Source organism: Macaca mulatta, chromosome 12 (genome assembly GCF_049350105.2).
Source record: "Macaca mulatta isolate MMU2019108-1 chromosome 12, T2T-MMU8v2.0, whole genome shotgun sequence".
NCBI classification, from domain to species: Eukaryota; Metazoa; Chordata; class Mammalia; order Primates; family Cercopithecidae; genus Macaca; species Macaca mulatta.
This window is the reverse complement of record NC_133417.1, coordinates 24,353,699-24,381,601: the sequence shown is the minus strand read 5'-3', so window position 1 is coordinate 24,381,601 and position 27,903 is coordinate 24,353,699. Positions and strand designations below refer to the sequence as shown.

Genomic DNA, 27,903 nt, shown 5'->3' with positions numbered 1-27,903 from the left:
CTTGCCTCAATATTGAACTCTATGAAAAGTTCATATTTCCCTGGCCTGTTTTTAAAAAACATTCTTTGGACATTACCAAAAAGACTTGATGTCTATGTATAATCCTGTCATTGTAAATAATAAAGAATATACGTGCCTTAGTAGTTCCCAAATTATGTGAACTTACTCTTCTTGACATGCTGGCAAAGACAAATAATTTCTTTAAAACAGATGGCATGCAGAGCCATTGTTGAAATGTCAACTCTGCTGCTGTTTATTGCCCTACTTCTTCAGGGAGTGATTTGCATATTGGATTCACCTGAGCACTTGGTCTGCAGTGCAGAATAGTTGGGAAGCTTAGTTGGTTATTACTTCCTAATAAACCCCTTGGATATTACAATGAGGTATGGTAATGACAGAAGATGGAAACATGACTATTTTTGGTGACTGTTCAACCCATGTGCATTATTGTCTTACTTGAATAAAATAGTAGGATGGCTTTGTTTGATTATTTACAGTGTTATTCAGGATTATAATGACATTTACAACAGTCTAGTTTGGGGTCTTCCAGAAGTACTTGCTGTAACAGAAATTCAAGGGCAAGTAAGTTACCAGCAAGTACAGGAAAGATCGATAGGGGAATTCAGACAGAGAAGAGAAACCAGCCAATGAAAACATGTTATCATGCCAGCTACCACCAGGACCAGATACATAATTTGCAAAATAAAATGCAGAATATCTTGCTTAAAAACTATTAGAATTTCAAGACAGCAGCAGCAGGTCACAAGGCCCTGTTTAACTGTGCATGCCACAGGCACATGTCTTCAGCCTGGCTACTACTTTAGCTTAGCCTTTGGGAAACCCTGGAGTATAGAATGCGAGTCTCAAGAGTTTTCTCACCTGAGGAATGAGGGAGCTCATTCCCAACTCTATCTCCAACTCCCATCACTGATTATTCCTGGGCTGCTTCTGGAGCTGTTACCTTTGGGCAAAGAGATATGGCTCCCAGCAATTGGACATGCTCAAGTAGTAAAGCCCTGTGGAAGGGGATGGGTCACCCGCAGTGCCCTGCATGCCACCCAAATACCAAGGAATCTCCTGGGATCCAGAGCCGGGGCCAAGTGTCTAAAAATGAGCTACCTCAAGGAGGGAGCACCTGCTGAAGTCCCCCCTTGAAAAACATTCCCTCAAAACCCTTGCTTTCTCCCTGCTGCTGAGTCAACTCTTGAATCAACCAGGATGTCCGTCATTTCTACAGGTGGAAGTTCTACCATATACTAAAAGTGTGGGGAGAGAGGACAGTAAAGGCATTCTCCTGAATTCTTAAAAATGCAGGCACATTTGTTTTCCAAAAATATGACCCTAAACAAGCTATGACCCTGAGCCTCCTTTGTCTCATCTGGGAAATGGATGTAGAATTATTCTCAGACCATTTCCACAAGATTTAAGGAGTCTGCATCAGAAACATATTGGGAAAGTAGTTTTGAAACACCAGTTTAATTCCTAAGTAATAACAATGTCTCTTCAAGCTTGGGGTGGGGATTAGTAGCAAGGTGGCTTTCTTGAGTTTGTATTAAATAGGCCACCTTTCATCAGGTGTTTATTCAAAGGAGGCATAAAAATTGTGTTTGAATTAGAAAATGTTTTCTCCTCATTTTGGCTCTTTAATCATTGCTGTGTGCCACAAACACCCTCTCCTTAATTCCTGTGATGGTCAATTTCATGTGTTGACTGGGCCCTGGCGTGCCCAGAGATTTGGCCAAACATGATCCTGGGTGTTTTCATAAAGGTGTGTTTGGATGAGATTAACTTTTAAATTGGTAAACTGAGTCAAGCTGATGGTGCCTCCTTATGTGGTGGGCCTTATCCAATCAGTTGAAGGCCCAAGCAGAAAAAAAGGCTAATTCTCTCCCAAGTAAGAGGGAATTATTTTTCCTGCCTACCTTTCAACTAGGACATTTGCTTTTTCCTGTCTTTGTGCTTGAATGGAAACATCGGCTCTTCATGGGTCTTGAACTTCCTGGGCCTTTGCACTAGAATAACACATGGGCTCTCCTGGGTCTCCAGCTTGCTGGCTTACCCTGGAGATCTTGGGAATTGTCCGCTTTGGTATCATGTGAGCCAATTCTTTATTTATACACACACATCCTCTATTGGTTCTGTTTCTCTGGAGAACCTTCACTTAAGCAACGGCATATAATTAGATTTTAACAGGATAATTAGAATATCAACTAGAGGAAGTTGAACTGCTGTCATCTTTCCATGTTTGCTTCACCCAGGCCAAGGAAAACTAAGCCAATAAACTTATTCTACAAACTGGGCAGGGGGTGGGTAGCGACTACAGATGCCAAGATGCAGACACCAGCCAGCCTGAATCATCATCCTTTATGTAAAGCAGTGGTGCAGGAGCCCTAGTGAAGAGGCTTTGATAAAAGACTTTCCGTTTAGCCCTCTGAGTTCATGTGGAACAAAGCTCAGTGCTTTTTCTTTTTAGACTGAGTCTGAATTGAAAACTCATTTTGATGTCTGTAAGATGTGAGCCTCCTCGCAGAGGAGTATGGCTTCTGCAGTGGTGTTCATTCCCCTCACCGTAAGGGGACCAAAGATGCCAGAAGCCTGTGCATGGGGAAAGGGCCCAAGGCCCCTAAAACCTGCATGCCCGCAAATGGTATATTTATTCAGTATGCAGTTGCAAATGCCTATTAGAGAGAATTTGTGTTTTAGAGCAAAGCTTCTCTATGGGCAAAAATGATGACTTCAGGCATGCATGAGATGCTCCTGCGGAAATCAGTGGGAGTTGCTCTTCATGTAGATAATTGTGCTGACTGGCCAGAATAGAGGATGACAAGTAGTGCACTGCATTTTACACTTTGCCCTGCTCTGCAAGAAGACTGGTCTGCCAGGCAACCCAGATTAAATGGTCTTTTCCCCCTTGAACCAGTGTGTCCAGGATTCCACAGTGGGCAGGCTGCTGTGCTGAATTTGCACCAGGTCTTCCTTTGTATATCTAAGTTGTATTGAATGGTGGTATGAAACTGCCAGGTAGAAGGACAATCCACTATGCATGGTGTGAGAAATCCCCACTTTTCACCAACCCCTGCCTGAGAAGGCAACACCCTAGAGACACATGAATGGACCTGCCTTCTCTTCAGTAATTGCACAGGGATCTTTTAATCCAGACAGCTGTTGGGACCAGCAACTGAACCCTGCTAAGTTGAATCGAGTGTCCTAGGATGATGGAGGCCTCGAAATAGGAGAACAGGCTGTAGGCATGTACATTGCTCCACAATAAACCATACCCGTCCGTGAGTTTATATTTACAAGGATAGATAACAAACTGGGCTTCTGGAAGAGAGTTCTGCAGGCATATGGAATACAAGTATCTCAGTCCATTTGTGACGCTATAAAGGAATACCTGAGGCTGTGTTGGGTAATTTATCAAAGAAAACAGGTTTATTTGGATTGTGGTTCTGCAGGCTGTACAAGCGTGGTGCCAGCGTCTGCTTTTGTTGAGACCTCAGGAAGCCTCCACTCATGCTGGAAGGCAAAGGGAAGCAGGCACCACGTGGCAAGAGAGGAAAGAAGAGAGGAAGAAGTGCTAGGCTCTTCTTAACAACCAACCTTTTGGGGGTAGAGGGAAATCTTTCTCAGGAACTAAAGGTGAGAACCCACTCCGTCCTGTGAGAATGGCACCCAACTATTCATGAAGAATCCACCCCTATGATCCAAACACCTCTCACCGGGCCAGATTTCACTGGGGATCAAATCTCAACATGAGACTATAACAAGAAGCTAAGAGGCCCTCTTCAGAAACAATAAAGGGGCTGAGGTGTGTCTTTCAGAGTGAAGTTTCTCCTTCCCCAGCACATCTAAGCAGATGTAGCTGTCAAAAACCTTTGAAGCCCTAGCATGTTCTGCTCTGCCGCAATCCTCAGGACCCCACAGGGAGACCTGCTCAGTCTCCGCCTCGTTCTCCTCATTTGGCTCTATCCTTAATTCCTTCCAAGTGTGCTTGGGCTCCCTAAGTGTCCTGTGACTTGCTTGAGCTTGCAGAGACATTTTCAGCCTTTTATCCTGAAGCTCCCTTAGCTGCCCTGGCTTTCTGCTTAATCCCACCTGCAGCAATGCTACTCACTGTAGTTTTCCTTTCTACTTCCCAGCAACTCTGCTCACACACAAAATGTTCACGCTTAGCGCTAGATATTTCCAATGTGGCCTCCAGCATCACTCTTCTGTTCAGCTCCCGTGTCTTCTCCTCACCATGGTTACTCTCCCATTATGATCTTTTCCCATGCTGTAACTCCGCTCTTTATTTTAGGAGCACCCCCAAGACGGTACTCCCAAGTCTTCACATTTGGAAAAATGAAAAGCGTCTTTGATGCCTTTTCATCTCTTTCTCCTTGTCTCCATAAAATACACATTTTCTAAAGAAGCAACAGCACATTCAATATTATCTGACATACAATGATCTCATTCTGTTGGAAGGCCAAGTTATGACAGTTACACTAGATGATACCAACATATTCTTGATAGTATCTTCTGAATTTTTATATATTGGCTTAATGTGAAAATGATTGTTGCATCTTCTCATCAAATTTTCTGTCAAGTCTTGCTTACGCTTCCTGAACACAAAAAAAGACAAAAACTTTGCAAGTTTCAAACTTAAAATGCAGGGTTAGAGGTGCTAAACTTACTCCTGAGCCTTGACATCTTTCATACAACTTTCCTAGCTTTTCAGAAATCAAAATAACACAACCTAAACAAAAATGATCCTGAAACAACCACCCGTAAGTTTCAGTTATAGTTTTGCCGCTTATTAACTAAACAAACCTTTGCCTCAGTTTCTGTATCTGTAAACTGGATATACTGATTTTTGCCTTCCCCACTCAGAGCATGATTGTTGGGAGGATAAAAGGAGGTGAAGCTCATGGCCGCATAGTTTAAATGTGAAGCGTGCCCAGAGTGCAAGGGACTTCTTTGTACCATTGGAACTCTAGTTGAAACACTGTCTTGTGTGGCTAAGCGGACATTTGAAGGTTTTCTCCCACATGTCATTTGTCTTATATGTCTTTTAAGGCAAAAAAAAAATGCTATCTTTTTAACACTCTTGCTTTAAAAGCTCAAAGACCAGAACCTCTTCTCATTAGGTCTGTTAGAGAGAGTAAATACAGGTAGGAAGAGCCAAAGGACCTGGGGATATGGCTTGGTAGTACGTTGATGGTAAATGTGGAAAAAGAATTTTAAAAGAACAATCTTTTTCAACTTGAGATTTTATTTTAGGAAGTGAGATTCGGTTGGGTGCAGCACCTGTAATCTCAGCACTTTGAGAAGCCAAGGCGGGTGAATGACGTGAGCCCAGGAGTTCAAGACCAGCCTGGGCAACATGACAAAACCCTGTCTCTACAAAAAAATACCAAAATTAGCCAGGCATGGTGGCTTGCACCTGTAACCCCAGCTACTGGGGAGGCTGACATGGGAGGATGGCTTGAGTCTGGTAGGCAAAGGTTGCAGTGAGTGGAGATACAGTACCACCACACTCCAGCCTGGGCAATGGAGCAAGACACTGTTTCCAAAATAAGAAAGAAAATGAGATTGAAGAAGAAAAAGAAAAAAAAAAAGAAACTACATCACACCAAATAGGTTTTAAGGTATATCAGACTATGTATTTATTTTAAATAATAGCTATAAAACCTCATTAGAAAGGAAGTGCTGACAAAAAGTCTCTTGACTTGGGCTGGGCGTGATGGCTCATGCCTGTCATCCCAGCACTTGGGAGGCCATACGGGTGGATCACCTGAAGTCAGGAGTTCAAGACCAGCCTGACCAATATGGTGAAACCCCATCTCTACTAAAAATACAAAAATTAGCTGGGTGTGGTGGCATGCAACTGTAGTCCCAGCTACTTGGGAAACAGACAGGAGAATTGCTTGAACCCAGGAGACAAAGGGTGCAGTGAACTGAGATCACGCCACTGCACTCCAGCCTGGGTGACTGAGTGAGACTCCGTCTCAAAAAAAAAAAAAAAAAAGTCTCCTGACTTGGTTTTAAATGGTTCACTAGAGTCCATAAGGGAATCATAATTGAATTCAAAACAAAATTATAAATACTAAAGGAGGGAACTAGAAGATAAATATATCCTAGCAACATAATGGAATTTCTTCAAAACAGGGAGAGTAGGGTAAAGGTATAGTTGTTGCAGAGCAGCGCAGAGAGCTCTGGACTTGGTGTTAGAAGACCTGGCTTTGAATTCTGGCTTCTGCATATGTGCTCATGTCCCTAAGAGACATATGTTCTCTGTGCATGTGTTTTATCTGAAGAATGGAAAAATTACTCCATTTATAGACAAAGTGTTGCTGTAAACTCAACTGAAGTAATGACTAAGAAAGAATGTAGCAGACGTTTCTACTCCAGGAGTGAAGCCTGATGAAGGCGGTCTTGGCAGTCTTCCCTGCCAGTGATTGGTTCAGAAATTCAGGCCTGGGCCAGTCAGCGAACAGCGTTTTCCAAGAGACACGAATTGGTCTGGGAATGAGTTTATAACCTTATTTGCCTAATTTTCAAGGGACAGGTGGTTGGAGGTATAGAGAAAGTCACACAGAGAGTCAACTCCTCTCTCCCTTAGACTTGGGAGTGTGTGGCTGACTAGTATGAAGCTACTAAAGCCTCCTGCTAACAGCTTGAAGATAAAACTGATACATAACAGGGACACAGTGAAGAGAACTGCAGGCAAATAGAGGCAGAGGCCCTGGATTAAGGCAGCCCTGAAGCTTGGCTCTAATTCTGCACTGTGAGCTAATACCATTCTTTACCATTTAACATGTTACTTTCCACCAAGAGCATGCTTACTGATTCAGTATGCTTGGTAAACTGAATACAGAAGAAGGTACTGTAACCACATAGCAATCAAGCCTGAAGCTTTGAGGTTTGCACAGGCATTCATCCAAATCTTGGCTTTCCTACTTATAGCTATAGGCCTACAGGCAAGTTACTGACCTCCTTAAACTTCAGTTTCCTCGTAGGTAAAATGTGTCCATTACACATTGCATAATGACATAATACAAGTGAAGCACCTGCCCAGTAGTAAATAATCAACAAATGTTATGCTGCAGAAAGGTGAGGTGTAAGGGAGGACAAATGTATTTGCATAGAGCACATATAAGCTACCTGTAAGATCCTGAATCAGGGGCTCTGCTCCTTAGAGGCCCCCTTTGCAGAGGAGAGTCTGGGGCACACAGCTATGGAAACCAGGGATTTTGGCCTTCTTCCAAGCTAAAGAAGTAGTGGGCTGCGGGACCCCTCACATCCTCTCTGATGCCTGGGATCCCCACCCTACTGGAAAGAGGTTGATGAATAAGAAGTCCTGAGCTTTAGAGTCAGGCTGGCAGTTCTTCAAGTGACCATTTCACTTCTCAGAGTTCTGCTTTCCTCCCCTGTAAAGTGAGGATAATAATAGCTATTTCCCACAATTATAGAAAAGATAAAGGCATTCACGAAGCCCTTTGTGAGCTGCCTAGATCTGGGATTAAGGAATAGCCTCAGTCGTGTTCCCTGGTGACTCTTGAAGACCCTTTCATGCCAACACCACTTTCAGATGCCTCTAATGATTATTCAAGCGTGTACCCTGGGGAAAGCGCAGTTCCTCTGCTCAGCTGTGTTCAACCAGATTTTACTGTTAGATTTCAGTATTTTTTTTTTTATTGGCAGTCTGGGTATAAAATCTTTAGAAGCAGGTTCATGGAGGTATAATTTACATATAACAAAATTCATCCTTTTGAAGTATATAGTTCAATAAGTTTTTGTAAATGTATACAGTTGTATAACCACTATCACAATCAAGATTTACAACACTTTCATCAACCCAAAATAGTCCTTCATACCTCTTACACCCAACCCTCTCCTAATACCACTGGTCCCAGGGAACCACTGGTCTGCTTTCTATCTGTGTAGTTTTGCCTTTGCTAAAATTTCATGTAAATGGAATCAATTATAAAATATATAGTATTGAGGGTTTAGTCTCTCTTAATAAGCATCATGCTTTTGAGTCATCCATGTTATATCAGTGGTTTTTTAGTTTGTTTATGTTTTTATTGCTCATCAGTATGTTGTTGTATGAATGTACCACAATTTGTTTATCCACTGGCTGATAAACAATTTGATAGTTTCCAGTTGGGGCTATTATGTGTAAAGCTGATATATACATTTGTGTATAAGTCTTTGTGGGGACATATACCAGTAAGAGTGTCATTGCTGTGTTGCATGATGGGTGTATGTTGTTTGCTTTTTAATTTTCTTAACCATGTCTTTGAAGACAAAATTTTTAATTTTGATTAATTTATCATGTTTTTATTTTATGGTTCATTTTTTTTGCTCTATTTAAGAAATTGTTGCCTAATCCAAGGCCACAGATACTCTGATATTTTCTTCTAGATGTTTTGTGGTATTAGATCTTGTGTTTGGGTTTATGTGTTAATTTTTATACACAGTATGAGGAAAGCAGTAAGGTTTACTTTTCTTCAGATGAATATTTAGTGTTTCTAATACTTTTTGTTGAAACACTATCTTTCTTCCATTAAATTACGTTGTCGTCTTTGTCAGAAATCAATTGAAAATATGTGTGTGAGTCTGTTTCTGGAATGTCTGTTCTGTTCCACTGACCTATATGCAAATCCTTACCCAATACCACACTCTCTTAATGAGTGTAGCCTTATAAAGAATTCAGGTAGTGTCAGACCTCTGACCTTGTTTTACTTTATGAAAATGGAAACATTTTCACATAATTTTAGAATCAATGTGTCAATGTCTATTTTTTTTAAAGCCTAGTAGTGTTTTGATTAAGATGTCATTGAATCTGTAGATGAATTTGAAGAGAACTGACATCTGAACAATATTGGGTCTTCTGATCCATGAATATGGCAGATCTCTCCATTTATGTCAGTATTCTTTAAATTTATCTCTACAATGTTTTGTACATCTTAGTGTACAATGTTTCGCCATTTTATAAGATGTGGTTTTTTCATATTTTGATGCTGTTAGAAATAGTATTGTTTAATTACCAAATATTTATAATACATACTAATACAATTGAGTTTGCTAAATTATCCTTGTACGATGTAACCTTGCTAAACTCACTTATTAGTTCTCATAAAGTTTTGGGAGATTCCTTAGGGTATTCATGTGTACAATTATATTGTCTTCAAATAAAGACAGTTATACTTTTTTCTTTCTAATCTCTATGTTTTTATTTCTTTTCCTTGCCTTGTTGCACTGGCATTAAGTTGCATTATAATGTTAAATAGAAGTGGTAAGAGCTAACATTCTTAACATGTTCTCAGTCAGTGGGGAAACATTCAGTCTATTTTTTCAAATATTTGTTATCTGTAGGTTTTCTGTAGATGCCCTTTTACACTTTTACAGAATGAAAACATTCTCTTCTATTCCTAGTTTGCTGATAGTCTCTTTTTTTTTTTTTTTGTCTGTCATGAAAGGATGTTGCATTTGTTAAATGATCTTTTCTATGTATTTTGAGATAATCATGGTTTTTCTTTTAATATTGATTTATTTTTAAATGCTAAACAACTTTTACATTCTTTGGGTAAATGCCACTTGGTGAGTAATTACCTTAATTATGCAAAAATGCTTAATAATTTGCAAATCGGTTATTAAACATTCTTGCATCCATTTTCATGAGTTATATTGATCTGTATTTTTCTCTATGTATGATGTCTTTGAGTTTGATATCAAGGTAACATGGTCATTATAAAATGATGTGGAAAGTGTTTGCTCTTCTGTTTTCCAAAGGGGATTATAAAGAAATGATCATTTTTTTCATCCTTATAATTTTGTAGAATTCAATAGTGAAGACATCTAGGTCTATAATATTTCATGAAAATATTTTTAACTCCAAATTCAATTGCCTTAATTAATATAGGACTATTTGTTTTATCTTTTTTCTTGAGTGGGTTCTGGTAGTTGGATTTCTTAAAGAATATTTCCATTTTATCTGAATTGTAAAATGGGTTGGCTTAAGTTTGTTCATACATACATATTATCTGTTATTCCCTGGAAGATCTATAGGGATGCCTCCTTATTCATTCATAATATGGAGAATTTTTGTCTTTTCTCCTTTAGTCAGTGTTTAGTCAATGTAGTTGGAGGTTTGTCAGTTGGATCAGTCATAGCAGATAACCAGCTCTTTGTTTCATTGATTTTTACATTGTGTTTCTTTTTTAAAATTTTCTTAATTTCAGCTGTCATTTTTATGTCTTCTGCTTACTTTATGTTTAGTATGTTCTTATTTTTCTAGTTTCTTAAAATGAAGTCTTAGAACACTTATTTTAAGCCTATCTTATTTGTGCTATACATTTTCATTAAGGCACTGCTTTAGCTGCATTCCATTGTATTTTCATTCGTTTCAAAATAGTATCTTATTTTCCATTTAATACACAGGAAATTTGGGAGTGTACTGTGTAAGTTGTAAATGTTTGGAAATTTTTCCAGATATCTTTCTTCTGTTGATTTCTGGTTTCATTCTCTGATGGTGAGAGAACATATTTTCCATGGCTTCAGTGATTTCAAATTTTCTAAGGCTTGTTTTATGATGAAGGCTATGGTCTGTCTTAATCAGTGTATAACTAAAAGGAATATGTATTCTGCCCTTGATGGGTAGAGTGTGCTGCACAATTCATACTGGTCAAAGTTGTTAAATTATATTATTCAGATCTTCTATACTTTGTGATAGTCTCTCTGCTTGTTCTGTTAATTACTGAGAGAAGACTTTTAATTTTAATTGTAGATTTGACATTTTCTCTTTTAAGTTCTGTCAGTTTTTTGCTTCATAACTTTGGAGTTCTATTGTTATAGATATATATATTTAGGATTATAATGTCTTGATAAATTTACTTTGTTGTAACTATAACATGTTTCTCCTGATCCCTGGTAACATTTCCTTTCTGAAGTTTACATTTTCTGATATTAGCATAGTGACTCCAGCTTTCTTTTTATTAGAGTTTGCATGCTATATATTTTTCTGCCCTATTTTTCACATATCTATTTTTTATATTTAAAATGAATGTCTTATCTACAGCATATGAATAGATATATTTTATATACCAATTTTTATTTTATCCAATCTGACAATCTCAGCCTATTCTTTGGAGTGTTTAGACTATTTTCATTTTATGTAATTATCTAAATGGTTGGGTCTAAATCTACCATATAATTATTTATTTTCTGATTGTCTCATCTTTATATTTTCCTCCTTTTCTACCTTTTTGACTTGAATATTTTTAATGATTCCACTTTATTTCCACTTGTAACTTATTGGCTATACCTCTTTCCTGTTTTAGTGAGTGGCTTAATATTTAAATGTAATTTTATTACATTGTTACTTTATCATAATCTATTTTACATAATATGTTAAAGATTATTTTCATATAACTTCTCCCATCCTTTGTGCTGTTGTTATATATTTTACTTCATATATGTTAGAAACCTCACAATAAACAAAATGTATATAGATCATATATTACTATTTCTAGTGTTCTCCATTCTTTAATATACATCTACCCTGCAAATTTTACCTGCCCTGATCCTCGTACCTGTCCCCGTTAACACCTACATTTACCTCCAGGCTATGTTTGTATTCTGTCTATGTTTCAGTCTAGAAACCACCTCCAGGCAGTTGGCTGGAGTACCTGTAGGGCTCACTTCATTCGTTTTCCTTGATTCAGAGATCAAATTCTGTGCTTTTTATCTTTCAGTGTCAGAAAACAGTGCAACTGTGTGTGTGTGTGTGTGTGTGTGTGTGTGTGTGTGTGTGTGTGTTTCTGTAACAATTTAATTCTTCATGGATGGAAACAAAAATCTATATATATTTTTACCCATATTCATATGCCTGGTCTGTTGGATTTCATTACTTCTTTTATTATATTCCTGTAGCGACAGCCATGGGATATTGGTGAGTGGAGGGTGGCCACTGAAATGGAAATAGAGACTCATCTCAACTTCAGTCTTCTCTTCACCAACACTTCAACTACAATCACATAAAAGAAAAATGATCCTTGAAATTCAGCTAAAATAGATTCTCTTATAATAATTAAAAATCCTTACAAGCAAGTAAAACATGTTAAAATGAATATTTTTTAAAAGCTTAAGGTTGTGGAGTCTTGAGCTTTCTTCTTTTCTGCATGTAATTGAAAAAGTAATTAATACTGATTAAATACAGAGACAAATGGAGAAAAACATTTTTGAACTTTAAATTCTTATCTTTCTGAAGACTTTTATTAAATATCTATAATTACAGTAATATAAGCAGGCTAAAATTATTTATACTCTTAGAGTATCTAACTTCAAAGTTTTAATGTAAAAAAGTTAGAGCAATAATGAATAGGGTGATCTGGCTCCAATGCTCTTATAAATACCTTTAATAAAATTTTCTTCAGTTGCTAAATTGACAGGTCTGAATTTCCCCATGCTTCCCTGTTTTTATGTTTCTTGACAAATAAAGCCGGTTTAAATCTCTTCCTGCAGCATTGTACCCCAAGTTATTTTCTTTCCTCTCTTCCTTCATGCGTCTTATCAAGGCAGATGTTATCCAGGCAGGTGAAATTAAGAGTAGAGGCAGTTGTCCATATAATTCAGCAAACCTGATGTGAAGTAAAAGAGATTTAGAGAGACAGAACCACCCATAATAGCCACCTGTGTCTACCAGATTCACCAAATAATTGTTTAACTTTTCACTTCATTTTGGCATGACAGCTAGAGATGGAGTGAACCTATGGGAACAAGTAGATTGTTGTACAGAAGCAAAGATAATCTTTTAGGATCAATATGTTATACCTTCTGTAAGGGAAAATTATGACTCACTAATTTGGGTATGTGATCTGGGAATGTAATGAGTCCGTGAACAAAGGAGAATCTGTAAAGAGCATTTGTTTAGACTTAAAATGCCTTGCATTCGCAGAAGCCCAAAAGTGGATTAACAGGAGATACAAACAAATAACTAAATTGTAATTAGATTGGGGGAAAAAGGTTGAGCATAGAGTAATTTTGTTAGAGAATGGGCAAGGATAACAGTGGGAAAAGGTGGATAGATAAGTTGGCATTTCTTCAATTAGAAAAATGGCAATTAAGGATCAGGGCTGGAGCCATTGTGATTCTACATTTATTTGGTACTCTAGAAGGTTTTGCTAATTAAAGTAAGGTTTTTTTTTTTTTTCAGTTACAAAAATGTCAAACTAAGGAGGACAAGACTTGATGTGTGGATAGAGAAGTGGTTAAGTGGTAATCATGGCTTTGTGAGGAGTTGGGAGAGTTCTGTATCCTACTCTCATAAACAAGGACTTTGAACTGGAAGTGATAGCTCATAAAACAGGACCTTGGAGTCTGGGATCCAACTGTGGGTTCATAAGTCAGATGACCTTGTCAAACAAATGCTGGCCATTAAACTGTAGTGGTCACATTAGCCCACTCTTACGTATCACAGTAAGTCCTGTGTGCAAGTGTAGCCTTTGTTTTTCAAGACACGCATATTAGCATAGTAAGAGATGAAGCAGTTATATGAAGACTTCAAGATTTTTCAGTCTGGAGTGACAAGAATATAGCGATACTTACTAAAATTTGCAAAAATCCAGAAGTGTTTGGAAAATTGCATAACGTGTTCTGTAATACTAGACCAATAACCACTCCCAAAACTTTAGAAGAGGCCATTTCAGTATCAGTGACAAGAAGAAGCACATGAAGGAATTTTTTTTCAGGGGCTATAACAGCTGTATATGAAAATAAATTCAAGAAAGATTTCTATAAAGACATGGTCTGTGTGGGCATTTGGAATACATTTGTAACCATTACCAATTTATATCCTTAAACTACATCCTACCACAGTAATGTACATGATGCTACTGTCAGGCAAAGAATATTGGAGCCACTGGATACCAACTTAGCCTGAGGTGCCACTTCTTTTATGTTGGTTTAAATAACTTCTCCTTCATTTGTACTAAGGAATTTCATGGTCCTTTTTTTTTTCATTTTTAATCGTTTATCATATTAATTTCCTACATTTTAAAAATATTCATCCCCTATGCAACTCATTCCCTATGCCAGACTCCCAAAGTCTGGTCTTCCATTATCCCAAAGACAGCGCAAGAGATTGGAAACCAAATTTATATTATCCTGCATATTTTTCAAATCTCAGGAAGCTAAAATCCAGTTTGAACTTAGAGGCTGAGTATTCTCATGAATTCCAGAGGCGTCAGAGTAAATTTACCCTTCCAGAAGGTCATCTTCATGCCACAGCCAAAAGTTACCCAGTGGTTGTGAACAAATAACCAGTATAATCATTTTTTACTACTTGGAGAAAACTGTGGGGTAAACTTAGAATGAATAACCAACGTTTAATTGATGTGGCTTTGGCAACAGACTTAGCTTTTTTTTAAGCTTGTTTCAGCCGTTCAGATAAAGAGAAGGATGTGCAAATAAAGAGATCTGTTTTCCCATCTGTAGTTTAAGTTTCTGCTGCCAATACCACATGTAGCTTAAAGATGTTTAGGAACCTGGAGAGACCTTCTACAAAGACTTATTTACATGACCACTTGCATTATAGGAATGCATGCCAATTCATAAGATGGTATGAATATTAAACACCCATGAGTCACTCTTTCTAACTGAATTATGTTGGGGCCTCATTGTGTGTTTGGCTGAAACTTTTATAGCTATGTGGAAGTTTTCAAAGTGAAAAAGTTTGAGTTTCAGAGTTTTCTATTTTTATAGGATTTATGAACGAGGGTTGCAGAGGGGAAAAAGGTGGATTACTAGCATAATTTGTTTGAATCTGTAAGTGGGTAGATCATTGCACAGAAGCAAGTATAAGCTTTTAGGATCCATGTGCTGGAAGTTACTGAAAATCATGGTGTAGTAATCTGGGACTGTTACTTGAGAATGTCATAAGTCTGTAAACAAGGGAGCATCAGCAGACATCATTTGTGTAGGCTTTTTAAAAAGCCTTTTAAGGTACTGCCTCCAACGTAGATTTCTCAAAAAAACAGACTCTCTGTTTTCTGTACATGAGGCAGATTGCAACTACCTCAAGTACATTGGTGCATATTCATCATTCATTAATGTTTTTGATGAACTAACCCCCAGGGAAATGGTTGCCAAAAGGTAACTCCTTGGGAAATAACCAGGGTAGTTGTTGAGTAAAGTGTACCAAGATGCTGCAATATAACACTAGCTGCACAAATGACAATTTGGTTTCCCTTGGATTCTATGACAGTGTATGTATTATGTACCCACAGGGGCCCTCACTTCTCCCTGACAACCAGTTATAGAAACTTATTGAGCATCTACTTTATAATGAGCACTCTGCCAGGCTTATTTAAAATGAGCTATGACTATTTAAGTCAGAATAGTTCTAAAAAGCCCTTGTTGTCCCACAGCAAACAGGTAACCAAGCTGGTCTTTGAGCTTAGTCTTTCCAACTCTGAAGCATATAGTCTTCTCACTCCATTTATCTGAATATTCAGAGTAACTTAGAACTAAAGTCAGATTTTCTTAAACCTGTCCTATAATAATCTCTTTGGACAGATACATTAATAATACCAAAAGTTTTGAGGTTACAAATTCAAACCATTACAGATATGTGAAATTGGATCCATGAGAAAAGATGGAGACACTTGAATCTGCAGAAGAAAAGGCTGAGAAACAAATTACTGGCACTTCCCAAACACCCCAAATCATTGCTAATTCATATCCCACTCACTTGGAAATGTATATTAACTGAAATAGTGCTGGAAATCAACTTTTTTTCTTTGCAGCTATTTATAAAGATGATGTTGCTATGTGAACAAATATGGTATAAAACAAGTTTGGAAGAAGCATAGTTTCTATAGTTTGGATATTTGTCACCTCCAAATCTCATGTTGAATTGTGACTCCCATTGTTGGAAGTGGGACCTGGTGGGGGTGTTTGGATCATGGAAGTGGATCCCTTACGAATGACTTGGTGCCCTCCTTGAAGTAATGCGTGAGATCTCGCTGTATTGGTTCACGTGAGAGCTGTTGTTTAAGAGTCTGGCACTCAACCCCCTCTCTCACTATGTAACACACGCCAACTCCCCTTGCCTTCCATTATGAGTAAAAGCTACCCGAGGCCTTGCCAGAAGCTGAGCAGATGTCAGCATCGTGCAGAATTATGAAATACACCTCTTTTCTTTATAAATTACTCAGTCTTACGTACCCATTTATAGCAATGCAAAGTGGACTAAGGCAATAGTCAACCAAGTTAACAAAATGATTTGCTTTAAAACAGGGCAACTCAGTGTTCTGGTTAAAAGCATATAAGAAGTTCATATAATGAGTAATCTCATTCGCTCACTACAAATGGCCCCAGGAATGTGACTCTGTAGTAAGAACTTAGTTCTCACAATACTGTGGATGCTGGTGTTAAACAGGACAGCAGCATTCCATTTGGCAACTAGAATCCCTCAGGATGAGAGCCAGAATTACTGTGCCACACCAGCTTCCTAGGCCTGGGACCTTCAGGCCCAGTGATGCTGTGCACGGGCACAGGGACTGAGGAGGATGTTAGAACAGCCTATTGTTGGCTGTCCTTTGCCTTTGTCATCCATTCTTGTCCCAAGGACTTTAAGTACTAAGAAACCCGTCATTAAAATATTCAGGAATTCTGAATGATCTTATCTCTGTGGTCATCTGAGTTAATGAAGTCTGGCTTCATGTGAAAAATAACTACAGAAAAGGAAGTCAGCTGTTTGCTTTGGTTGCTAAAATCAGAGCAAAAAAGAAGCAGATTGAGATTTCACAAGAAGAGGTTCACATCCATTAACGATGAGGAAGACTGTTCTAAAGGTTTATTGTTTTTCATTCACCTGTTCATTCATTCCACATCAGTGAGGGCTGACTATGTGTTAGGTGTGATGCTGAGCACTGGTGATAGAGTCAGATGCCTGGGGAGTGTAATTACCATTCTGTAGAATAAGAGCAGTCATGGAGCAGGAGCCACTTATATGGGAGAATTGAAGAGATGAATCAAATCCAGTTATGCCTGCAGGATGCTTACAGTCTAATAACATTTTGAGAGCTGCTGCCATTTTCTGAATTATAACAGTGTGCCTGTTGCAAGTGTTGTGCCAAGCTCATCACATGCTTTGTTTCTAGTCCTCAAAGCACCCCTATAATGAAGATAGTGGGATCTAATTTGCAAATGGAGACACTAAGGCCAGATGTGGAGGCAGCTGGGGGTGGGGAGCAGCAGGGTGACACTCATTGGTGAGATGAGTGGGGATTTTCTGCCACACACTCTAAGGTAGCAACTTGAAAATCCCCAGTGGAAATGTTTCTTCAAAATTCTCTGCCACCATCCCACAGGGAACCACACCCACCTCGGCTGCTTATGTCCCTCTCAGACACAGTAAATTTCTTCTTCACTGAAGTCGGTGCCAGACGATATTCCTGCCCCAAGCAGTCTTAACATTCTTCCCCGAAAAAGAGAGCCTTATAGAAAGTCCTGTATTTGCTTCTAGGAGACTGAAAAGGTCTCCTCCTTTCATACCAAACATATGCAAGGGAATGTATTCAAGGTGTCAGTAAAAGAGAATGGGAACTCCATTCTCTATGAGATTCTCTGCCATTCTGCTGCTGACTGCTCTGAATGGGTGCCGGGTGCACCAAGATGGAGCTTGTTCAGCCCTCAGTTGACCAGTTGTCCTGGGGACTGGTGTTTTCTTCAACCAACTGCATATTTTCTTTGTGCGAGACAACTTTAATAGGACTGGGAAGTAGTGCCTTAAGTCGTCCCATTAGGTTCCTGGGACCTGATGGTGGTGGTAACTGTGAGAATTTGTTAATACCTTGAGAGACAGAGAGAAGGCACATGGGACAATAGGAACAGGTGAGAGAGCTGACCAGAATCAGAGATGTAACTGGTGACCTTACAAGGATGAAGCCCATTGGTACATCCAACAACCCAACCCTTGAACTCATTAGCAAGGCCCTGTGGGCAACTATACTCACAGCCAGAAATGTGAACTCACATTTGTGGGGTTTTTTTTTTGTTTGTTTTTCTTTTGTATTTTGTTTTGTTTTGTTTTCAGATGGAGTCTCGCTCTGTCGCTAGGCTGGAGTGCAGTGAGGCAATCTCGGCTCACTGCAACCTCCATCTCCCGGGTTCAGGTGATTCTCCTGCCTCAGCCTCCTGAGTAACTGGGACTACAGGTGCGCACCACCATGCCCAGCTAACTTTTTTTGTATTTTTAGTGGAGACAGGGTTTCACCATGTTGGCCGGGATGGTCTCGATCTCTTGACCTCGTGATTGACCCACCACGGCCTCCCCAAGTGCTGGAATTACAGGCATGAGCCACCACACCCGGCCGTGAACTCACATTTATTGAGAGCAATACTGCATCAACTCATTGAAGATGGGAGGCAGGCTTGCCCCTTTGAACTTAGTTCCTACTACAACCATTTAATTATTTTGTGAGTTCTTAAAATTCTCTGAGAAAAAAAAAAACTGGCTTCAGAAGTACAATATCTAACATTTGTAATTCAGGTTACAATATTTTTATGAACTGCAAGAAACTAATTGTGCCTTAAAGAAACTACATAAAGATGGTGTCAGCATTTTCAATATAAACTTCCGTTTCCAAAGGTTTATGTATTCTGAAGAAATTTTCTTGCAGGGAAACTTGGCATGTGTCTGAGCCCCTGACTGTCCACACCTAACTTAATAGGGACTTACAGATGAATCCTTCACATCCACTACATTTGGCATCTGCAAGAAAGAAACAAAAATGGCCTTAATAGCAAATGGTTTCTGAGTTTAATGTCAGGGCATGCAATTCTCAGGAAATCAGAGAACTCAAGAATTCCAAAAGTCCTGTTTTATAGACTCTGGTATAACAATATTGGGTGTTGAAAGGAAAGTAAAAAAATTTAAGGGGATTGATGCTAGAAAATGTTGTAGTCTTCAGAAAGCCTCCAGACTTAGACCTCCTTCAACATTTTTTCTACCCCTGAATTCCTCCTCTGCCGTATTTCCTGCAGCTGCCCCATGCTTTGTGTTATAGGTTACACAAACATATATGGGCTTTGTATATGGCACCTATTGCCAACATGAAAAAGGCCGCCAAGATTCTCACTTTGCTTTTTGAATCTTCATTTGAGGAGACTGGATTAAGTGCTCTATGTGACTTATAATACATAGAAGAGGGAGAAAAGCCAGAAAAACATTGCCCTTGGAAGAGTGCCTATCACCAAGCTAGAGGTGTATTAGGCCATTCTTACCTTGCTATAAAGAAATACCTGAGACTAGGTAATTTATAAGAAAAGAGGTGTAACTGGCTCATGGTTCTGCAGGCTGTATAGGAAGCATGGTGCCAGCATCGGCTGCTGGCGAGGGCCTCAGGAAGCTTCCAATCATGGTGGAAGGTGAAGTAGGAGCAGGTGTCTCAAATGCAAGAGCAGGAGCAAGAGAGAAGGTGGAAGGTGCCACACACTTTTAAACAACCAGATTTCACGTGAACTAACGCATCACTAAGGGGATGGCACTAAGTCATGCATGATGGATATAACCCCCAATACAAACACCTCCCATCAGCCGCCAGCTCCAACACTGGGGATTACGTTTCAACATGAGATGTAGTAGGGACACAGATCCAAACCATATCAGGAGGCAAAGTAAACTCTAAAAAAAGCCCTGGCAAGAAGTCTAAGGATTCAGTCCAAGAGGGCAGAAGGAAGAGTTGCTAGGCACTTGGGATTCTCAGAACTATATAGTAAGGTTGCATAGGCTTCCTGCGTAGAACCAGACAACCAGCTAGATGCCAGGCATGTTAGCAGTGGACTCCAGCCTCAGAATGGGGAGCCCTGGAACCAAGCTAGAATTCTGGGGCCAGCACCAATCTCAGAGGAGAAGCTGGGCACCTTGCCTGGAAGCCATGGGGCCATGCTGTAAGCCTTCTGTTCACATGGCTGCCTCAATGGCTATGAAGTGAGCAGAGCCCACTTTGGGGTTTACTTGTGCTTCTGGGGGGAATCAGTATAGCTTGGTGGCTAAGAGCATTGTCTTTGTAGTAAGGCCTAGATTCAAGTCCAGGCTTTCATTTACAGCATATGACCTTGGACAAGTTGCTTAACCTCTGTTAGCTGTGATTCCTCATTTCTGAACAGCAGTGATAGTTCTTGCCTTATAGGTATGTGAAGAGGAAGAGATGATACAAAGAAAGCAGAACTCCTGAAAGCTGTAATAAGCACCAACTTTTGATGACACGTCTTCTCAAAAGAAAAAGCACCTCTAATGTCCTGCCCTGCCGAGCCCTCCTTGATTCAGGGATAGGTAGTCCTGAGGATGCTGGGGTAAATTATTAGGGCAGGTAGCCTGGGGCACGTAGGGTCTGACACCTCTCAGCTGCTACATCCCATGAATCTTTGATTCTCATCTTCAAAGACTGAGTCGGTCCTGATGAAGATCTACTTACTCCCGTAAGTCTGAAATACTCCAGACTTTCAGAATTGCCCCAATTACAACACATGGACATGCTAAATCTGAAGTGTTGTATGTGTAAGGCTAAAATTAAGAAAAGACACAGAAGTCTGAATAGCAGTGTCTTTTTTTTTACTCATCTGGCAGTGCCTCCCCATGCAAACAGCTGATCCTTTCTCAAAAACACCATTCTATAACAATTAAATCCCCTTAATTGGGGAGAAAATGAAAAGAGAAGGTCATGAATAATCTGTAAGTCTGGTTGAGAATAAAGTTGACCTGTTGGAGGCCCTGAAATGAATGGGGCTAAAACTTAGCTCTTGTAATCCCGGGAAGGAAAAGCACTTCTCATGGTGTGTCTGTATGATTCAGATATCCTAGAGTCCATGACAAACATCCCATGGCATATGAGATGGTTAAATGGCACCATAGTGGAAAAAAACGGTATCTATATCTTCCTGCTAAATATCCCTGTGAAGATTGAAGCCTCTTGAGTAGGGACTTCATCTTCCTAGTACTTCCAACACCAAGCACCAAACCTCCTCGAGCCTAGAAAAGCCAACTGTGTACACATTCCCATCCCTTTATTTTTGCCTTAGTATTAGGAAATTCCCAGACTTCTGCTACTCAGCAAAGATGTTTTGAGGAGGAAGGTAGGGGAATGGGCAAATTCTGAAGTTTGGATAGTAAGTGCTGAGCATGAAGTGAGATTGTATATAAAGATACTTAAGGATAAGCTATTCACCTATCAGGTATCTACTAATATGTAATAAATATACTAAACATTTTATATATTTTGCCATTCATTATTCATTTACTGGGCTGTCTCACAGTGCGCTTAGTGTCATTCTAAATTCTAAGGATTAAATGGTGAACATACTTTAATCCTCACAGGAGTCCTAAAAGGAACCTGAGACCTTGAGAGGCTAAGGCTCTTGCACAGGGGTTCAAAAAATTAGTCATTGGCAAAGATCACACCACAAGCCTCTGTTCTTAAAGCACCAAAGAAGTGGTAGCTGTTGAGCTTTTGATACAAACATTATGTCGTAATCTATTATATTCCCCACCATGCCTAATACAGTGCTCAGTTGTTCCGCTGACCCAGTGCTAGACTTACAAGATGCTTCTAAGATGAAACCTAGGAAGTTTCATTCTAGGAGTATCATATGAACAGAAGACTTTCTAGATGACATCCAGATCTTGGAAGCTGCCTCATTGGCCTTGATAAACCACACCACCATTCCAGAAATTATGTGGTAATTTTTTCAGATACTGTACTTTTCTCCATATATAAAATGTTTTGATGATGACACACAATTAACAGAATATGTCACAGACATGGTGAAATCATCTTAATTTGTTCTTACAGAATAGTGGGATCCCTGGGACTGCTAAGAAATCCAAAGCATTATTGATGAGTTTTGTCACTGAATAAAGTGAGAGTGAAAGAAAGTGGCTCACAGTCTTCTCAACTGGGCCAAATGAAGCCCACATGATAAGTGATGTTATGATGGGAAAGGTACACTTTGGGATGACCCTTCTGGCATGTGAATTACTTGTCCCCGCAGTCAAATTAAGAGGCCAGATATTTAGTCAACTGCTGAATGGGCGATCATTCATGCAAGAGATACACAATTACTGTTGTTAGGATGTCACTTCAATTTATGTGTTCTCATTACTTATTATTTCAGTTAATAAGTTTCACCTAATTGGTTGAAGTCATATGATTCCCAGATTGAAATAAGGATGACCACAATTTGGTCTCTAATGAATGTTCCTCTTCTAACTCTAAAGACCTATCCAGGATATATGCACAAGTGACTACTGCTGCTCGTAACAGGCTGGTCTTCTTCTTATATTACAGGAAGGGGATGCTTTCATGTTCAAAAAGGTCCGTTTCATGCACCTCACTGGAAATTTAGTACACCACTAATATTGTTTCCAAATGCTTATCATTTTTCTTTCTCTTAAATTCACCCTTCTAGGTGTCTCCTTTCCTCCAGATCATACCCCAGTTTCCACGATTCTTTTATCCTTTTATGTGAGCCTTCTCTAATCCTTTCTCTCTGCCTCTCTATCTCAGAATCCAGCTGCCAGATGAGAACATTGGACAGTGGGATCGGAACCTTCCCACTCCCAGACTCGGGAAATCGCTCGACAGGACGATACCTATGCCAGCCAGACTCCCCAGAGGACAGTGAGCCTCTCCTGCCTCTCCAGTCAGCCCTTTCTGCAGTTTCTTCCATGAGAGCCCAAACCCTTGAACGTGAAGTGCCTTCCTCCACAGCCAGCCAGCGCCCTGCAGATAGCACCATTGTTCATTCCACATCTGACCCCATCATGACTGCCAGAGGGTTGCGACCTCTTCAAAGCCGCCTTCCCAAACCAGCTTCCTCAGGTAAAATGCCAATCTCCCACCCTTAATAAGACACTTGCTGACAAAAAAAAAAAAAAAAAGGAAAACCTTTCACCAGGAGATAAGCAAGTCAGTGACCTGCCTGATAAAAATGTAGATACATGAAAATTCCTTCATGTCCTTCACCAAAAAGCAAAACAATGTGTATAAGTCAATATCTACTCATAGAATTACACTGAGCAGTAACACACATATAAGGAAACAGACATGTAAGTACTGGTCTATGGATATATGAACTGATTAAGAAAAAAACCATGCAACGTACACTCGTGAGGTTTTATCCTATAAAATTTAACTCTGAATATAGACCAATTTCAGCCCAAGATATAAATTTAACTACAATGTTGTTTTCCTTCTGACCAAAAACATACATGTTCTGATGTATTCCTATCTGGTTAAAATATATTTATATGTTGAACTATAAAAGGCATAGTTTGATAAATCAGCAGTAGATCATGCACTAATGCAGTAGAATAGAGTGAGCCTTCCCATTGAGAAGTACTATCCTTCGTGGCAGTCAATTGAAACAAGCTTTCATGATTAAAGACAGGGCTAGGCTAAGGGTCACCGTTTTTTCATTGTTCCCTCACGATTAAAAATATTTATTGCAGCCCAGGATGACACTTAATAATTTTTAACTTGTATGTCTTATGTTGCTTTTACAACATGCATAAGCATAGGAACTAAAACTTTAAATCGAACGCTTTCACTTATGAGTTGATGATTAGAAAGGAGCTGCAAGTGGAGATTATACTATAGGCTTCTGAGAAATTAGAAAAGGAGACTTTTAATTATAAATCTTGGAATAAATGTGATTGGGCTATTCCCATGGCTGAGTTCTTCCTTTATATAAGAATACCCATTGCCACGAATGTTGCATCACAAACTTCTGCTCATTGCAAGTCAAGGCTACGTTTTTAAAGCCTGTAATGCATATTATTTTTTAAATAAATGCATTGTTAATTAATGACACAGCCTCCAGAGAGTAAGGGGCAAAATCTTAGTTATAGATTATGTACTCCATGCCTGAATAGTCACATGTGTGACCTCAATTCAGCGGCGGCTGCCTTAGACTCCATGATTAAACACTGTCATTATAACAAATTGAATAGAAACCACAAGTCTTGAATTGCTTCATAAGTGATCAGAAGGAGATTGTTTGGATCTTGCTGCTAATATCCACTGCACCAGGTATGCAAGGGTTCTATCTTTGTTGTTTTTGTTTTTGTTTTGAGATGGAGTCTCACTCCGTCACCCTGGCTGGAGTGCAATGGCGTGATCTTGGCTCACGACAACGTCCACCTGCTGGGTTCAAGTGATTCTCTTGCCTCAGCCTCCCAGTTAGCTGGAATTACAGTCATGTGCCACCATACCTAATTTTTGTATTTTTTATATTTTTCGTAGATACTGGGTTTCACCATGTTGGCCAGGCTGGTCTTGAACTCCTGACCTCAGGTGATCCACCTGCCGTGGCCTCCCAAAGTGCTGGGATTACAGTCATGAGCCACTGCACCTGGCTTTGGGCTCTATTTTAATTAAATTGTAAGGAAGAGTTGTAAAAAGATAGTATATGGTAGAGAGTGAGGTGAACACACTGCAGGGAATTTTTGTCACCCATCCTGAACTTTCCTGTCCCCACATGATATCTGTGGTCCAGAGGGGGCCTGCTTTCCAATGCTTCTCTTTTCTGTGTCCATCTGTTATTCATGTTAAAAATTAGGGAATGAGGACTAGTTGGAACAAAAAGAAAATGAGATTATACCTCCTTTTTGAGCAGTCACTGCCTGTTTAATGTGTACATTTGAATTGGTTATTTTTCTTCTCCCCATATAAAAACTGGAAGTCACCATACAAAACTCACAGTACTGATGAAAACACAGTTCTTAGCTTCCACTCACAAACAAAATCCTGTGGAGAGGCTGTCACAGCATGTCCTGCTTATAATCACTGAGGTTGGAGGATAATGACAGCAATTCTCCGTTCTGGCATGACAAAGGCATACACCATGCAGGTTAATCTACTTTCACGGGTAATGGGGAAACTCTCTTTAATTGTTCACTGCTAATTACACCCTTGCTACTCAGTGTGGTCCGTGGGCCAGCATCACTGGCATCACCTGGGAGCTTGTCAGAACTGCAGACTCAGAGCCCACCGCATACCTACTGAATCAGCACGTGCATGAACAAAAGCTCAGCTGATCCATATGTACATTAAAGCTTCAAAAGTACTGCCCTGAGAGATGTTTAAGGGCTCCAAGCAAAGCTTCCCAAACCACACTATGCAAAATGACCTTGATAAGTATTTTAGGAAAATCGGGGTTCCCTGTGTTTGAGGAAGCCTGCAAATTCAAATCCTCTTTTCAGAAACTATGCTAATGCCCATTGGCACACTGAAGCCTCTGAGAAGTCCTCCAAAGAAGAAACTTGATTGTTGTTGGATGAATAACATTATTTAAAGAATAACTTTAGCGTTTCCTGAATGGTTTGCCTGCCGAACCCTTTCTAACCTGTAAAGTCTTTCAACATTTTGTAGAAAAGTAGTCTAAGAACAGTTTGCCTCAGGGTCTTGAAAAGGGGCTTCTATAGACGTGTATACACAATTATGCAGATGTTTTGGGCAGCACAGACTGCAGTGGGACAGAATGGCAGGAAGCCCAGCTTTCCCTGTATTTGGACCCTTTTTATCATTTCTGAATGTCTCCCCCCACCTCCTTCCCTAAACTTGGAAAAGGTCGATGGAAGCTGATATGTGATTCCACATACGTGTTCTCATTTAGGAAAAGTCAGTCCCCAAAAGCAGAATGAAGCAGAGCCAAGGCCTCAGACATGCTCATCATTCGGATATGCTGAAGATCCAATGGCAAACCAGCCGCTTCCAGACTGGGGGGGTGAAGATGCTGCCACCAGGACCCAGGTGAGGGGTCGGGGGAGGTGAAGGGCGCCATCTACCTGTTGGTCCTGATTGTAAAAAGTGCACCTTTAAAACACTTGTATGATAGATTTCATTTTAAATGAAATTTGCTATGGTTTCCTGAATTATAAACCAAGATCTAGGGTTTGCCCTTTTCCCTGCCTTATTAAGGAATACTGTGGGTTCTTGGGACACTTTCATTCTGAAGAAATCAAAGTGCCTCTGAAATGCACCCAGATTCTTGGGTATGGATGCGCTGCCCTGATTAGATATTGTGGGACATGCATTCACTCTCCCAAGCCATGCGGGCGCCATTGAAATGATGTTTTTTCTATTTTTTTCATTATCTCGGTAGTTATTTTAACCTTTACTTTGTTTTTATGAAACAGGGAAAGCAGGTCTAATTCTATTGCTTCTAAGGATGGCTAATCAGAGGCTCGGTGTGGTCAAATGACTTGCTAGGATCCGTGAGCCTTGAGTTTCATTTTTGCAGTGGGTTCTTCATCTGCCCTGAGGTGACACACACAGAACTCATAATGAGTGGCTATGGGTGTCTGGCTCAGGGACTCCTTGCTCATCCCTACTGGGGGTTATGTGGTACCCCCTCCTGTTTACCCCTTCCAGCAGGTTACCCCTAGAACCTAGCATACTGCTTAGCACACAGTAGGTACTTAGTAAACACTGTTGAATGGATGGGTGACTAAGTAAATGAATGAAGGAGTAAAGGAAATGAGTGCTTGAATTTATAACCCCAGATAAGCGAGTTTACATCCTAAAATGTGTTTTTACAATCCCCAACCAAATGACACTCTTCTAAACAAACTTCAGAGACCCATCTAATGCATCTGGATCGGAACTATCTGGCTTAGGTGGGGAATAATAGGCTCCAACAGGACATTCTACAAATGGGGGAAAAAAAGGCCCCAAATAACCTCAATTCAAGAACATCGGAGTTGCACTCCTGGATCCAGTATTCTGCTTATGTGCACAAAGGGGAATACTGTTCATACAGCATCAACTGCCTCAGCGATTCCTGAATACAGCATCATTGCCACACCATGGACATCCTCAGGGGAGGGGCCAGGTGATGCGTGCATGTGAGCAAGAGGGGAAACTGGGTCCCTCAGCCCATGAACTGTCAGCAGATTTGAGGATTACATAGGGTCAGCAGTTGCTTACTTTTCTAAAGGCTACTGTCCTTTTGGGAGCTGAAAGAAAATTATAAATTAGGCAAACATTGATTCTTTTGTTCCCAAGGTTGATTGTTTTATTACCTTCTGATACTTGGAAGGCAATGATGAGATCAGTTAAATAAATAAGCCATTAGGTTTGGAACAGCAGCTCGTAATAGGCACTTGAGAAAAATAAGACCCTATAAAGAAGTGTACAAAATGCAGAGCGGGTAACCGTGGGGACCTTCCTGGGCCTGGGACAATGGCAGAGTGCCGTCGACAGCCTCATTATTGCAGGCCTAGTTCTGCAGCTCTGGTAATTGAGTAGACAGCATCAGCTCCTCAGGAGGCCGAAAAACCAGCAAACCATAGTTGGTCTTGGGTGGGCGGTGGGCTGGGCAGTGGGAATGGAATTCTGTGCACACATTGACAGCCAAATGTGAACTGTGTCACATGCTCACAGGATGCTCTGCCCCGTTTTGATTTGTATGAATAATCTTAACAGTCTCATATTACTCATTTAGGACAAGGCACCCAGAATGTGTACATACTCTGCCAGCGGTGGCAGTAATAGTGACAGTGACCCGGACTATGGAGATAATGGTTTTGGAGCTGGAAGGGGACAGTTAGTGAAAGCACTGAAGAGCGCTGCCCCAGGTAACAACCAGCGAACTTGCTGGCCCTGCAGGTTCCTCTCTCTGGGAAGCCGCTGATTATACCTTTCACTGTGCTTGGCCCCCACCCTCTTTGATTTTATGTTTTTTCTTCGTGTCTCTCCTGAGATCTAATTTTCTGGTACATACAGAAGATTGTCTATGCGCATCCATTTGTTTTCTAGTGTAATCTTCATGACATTGCAGTGCAGTCTGTAAGGATTTTATTTCTGAATCCAGCATCTCTAAAACAGCCTCCAATTGAGTTATCTCAGTAATGAA

At 40.0% G+C, this 27,903-nt stretch overlaps 1 protein-coding gene across 4 annotated transcripts in view; it reads left to right on the top strand.

The window, feature by feature from the left end:
• Positions 1-27,903, top strand: part of NCKAP5 (NCK associated protein 5) — a 983,044-nt gene that overhangs the window by 899,691 nt on the left and 55,450 nt on the right. For 3 of the 4 annotated variants that reach the window (XM_028830652.2, XM_077956874.1, XM_077956876.1), the window contains 2 exons: positions 22,554-22,868; positions 25,663-25,799. In XM_028830652.2, the coding sequence (XP_028686485.2) occupies positions 22,554-22,868; positions 25,663-25,799 (452 nt within the window). Of the gene's footprint in view, positions 1-22,553; positions 22,869-25,662; positions 25,800-27,492; positions 27,626-27,903 lie in introns of all 4 variants that reach the window. The other variant, XM_077956875.1, reaches the window with a different exon arrangement.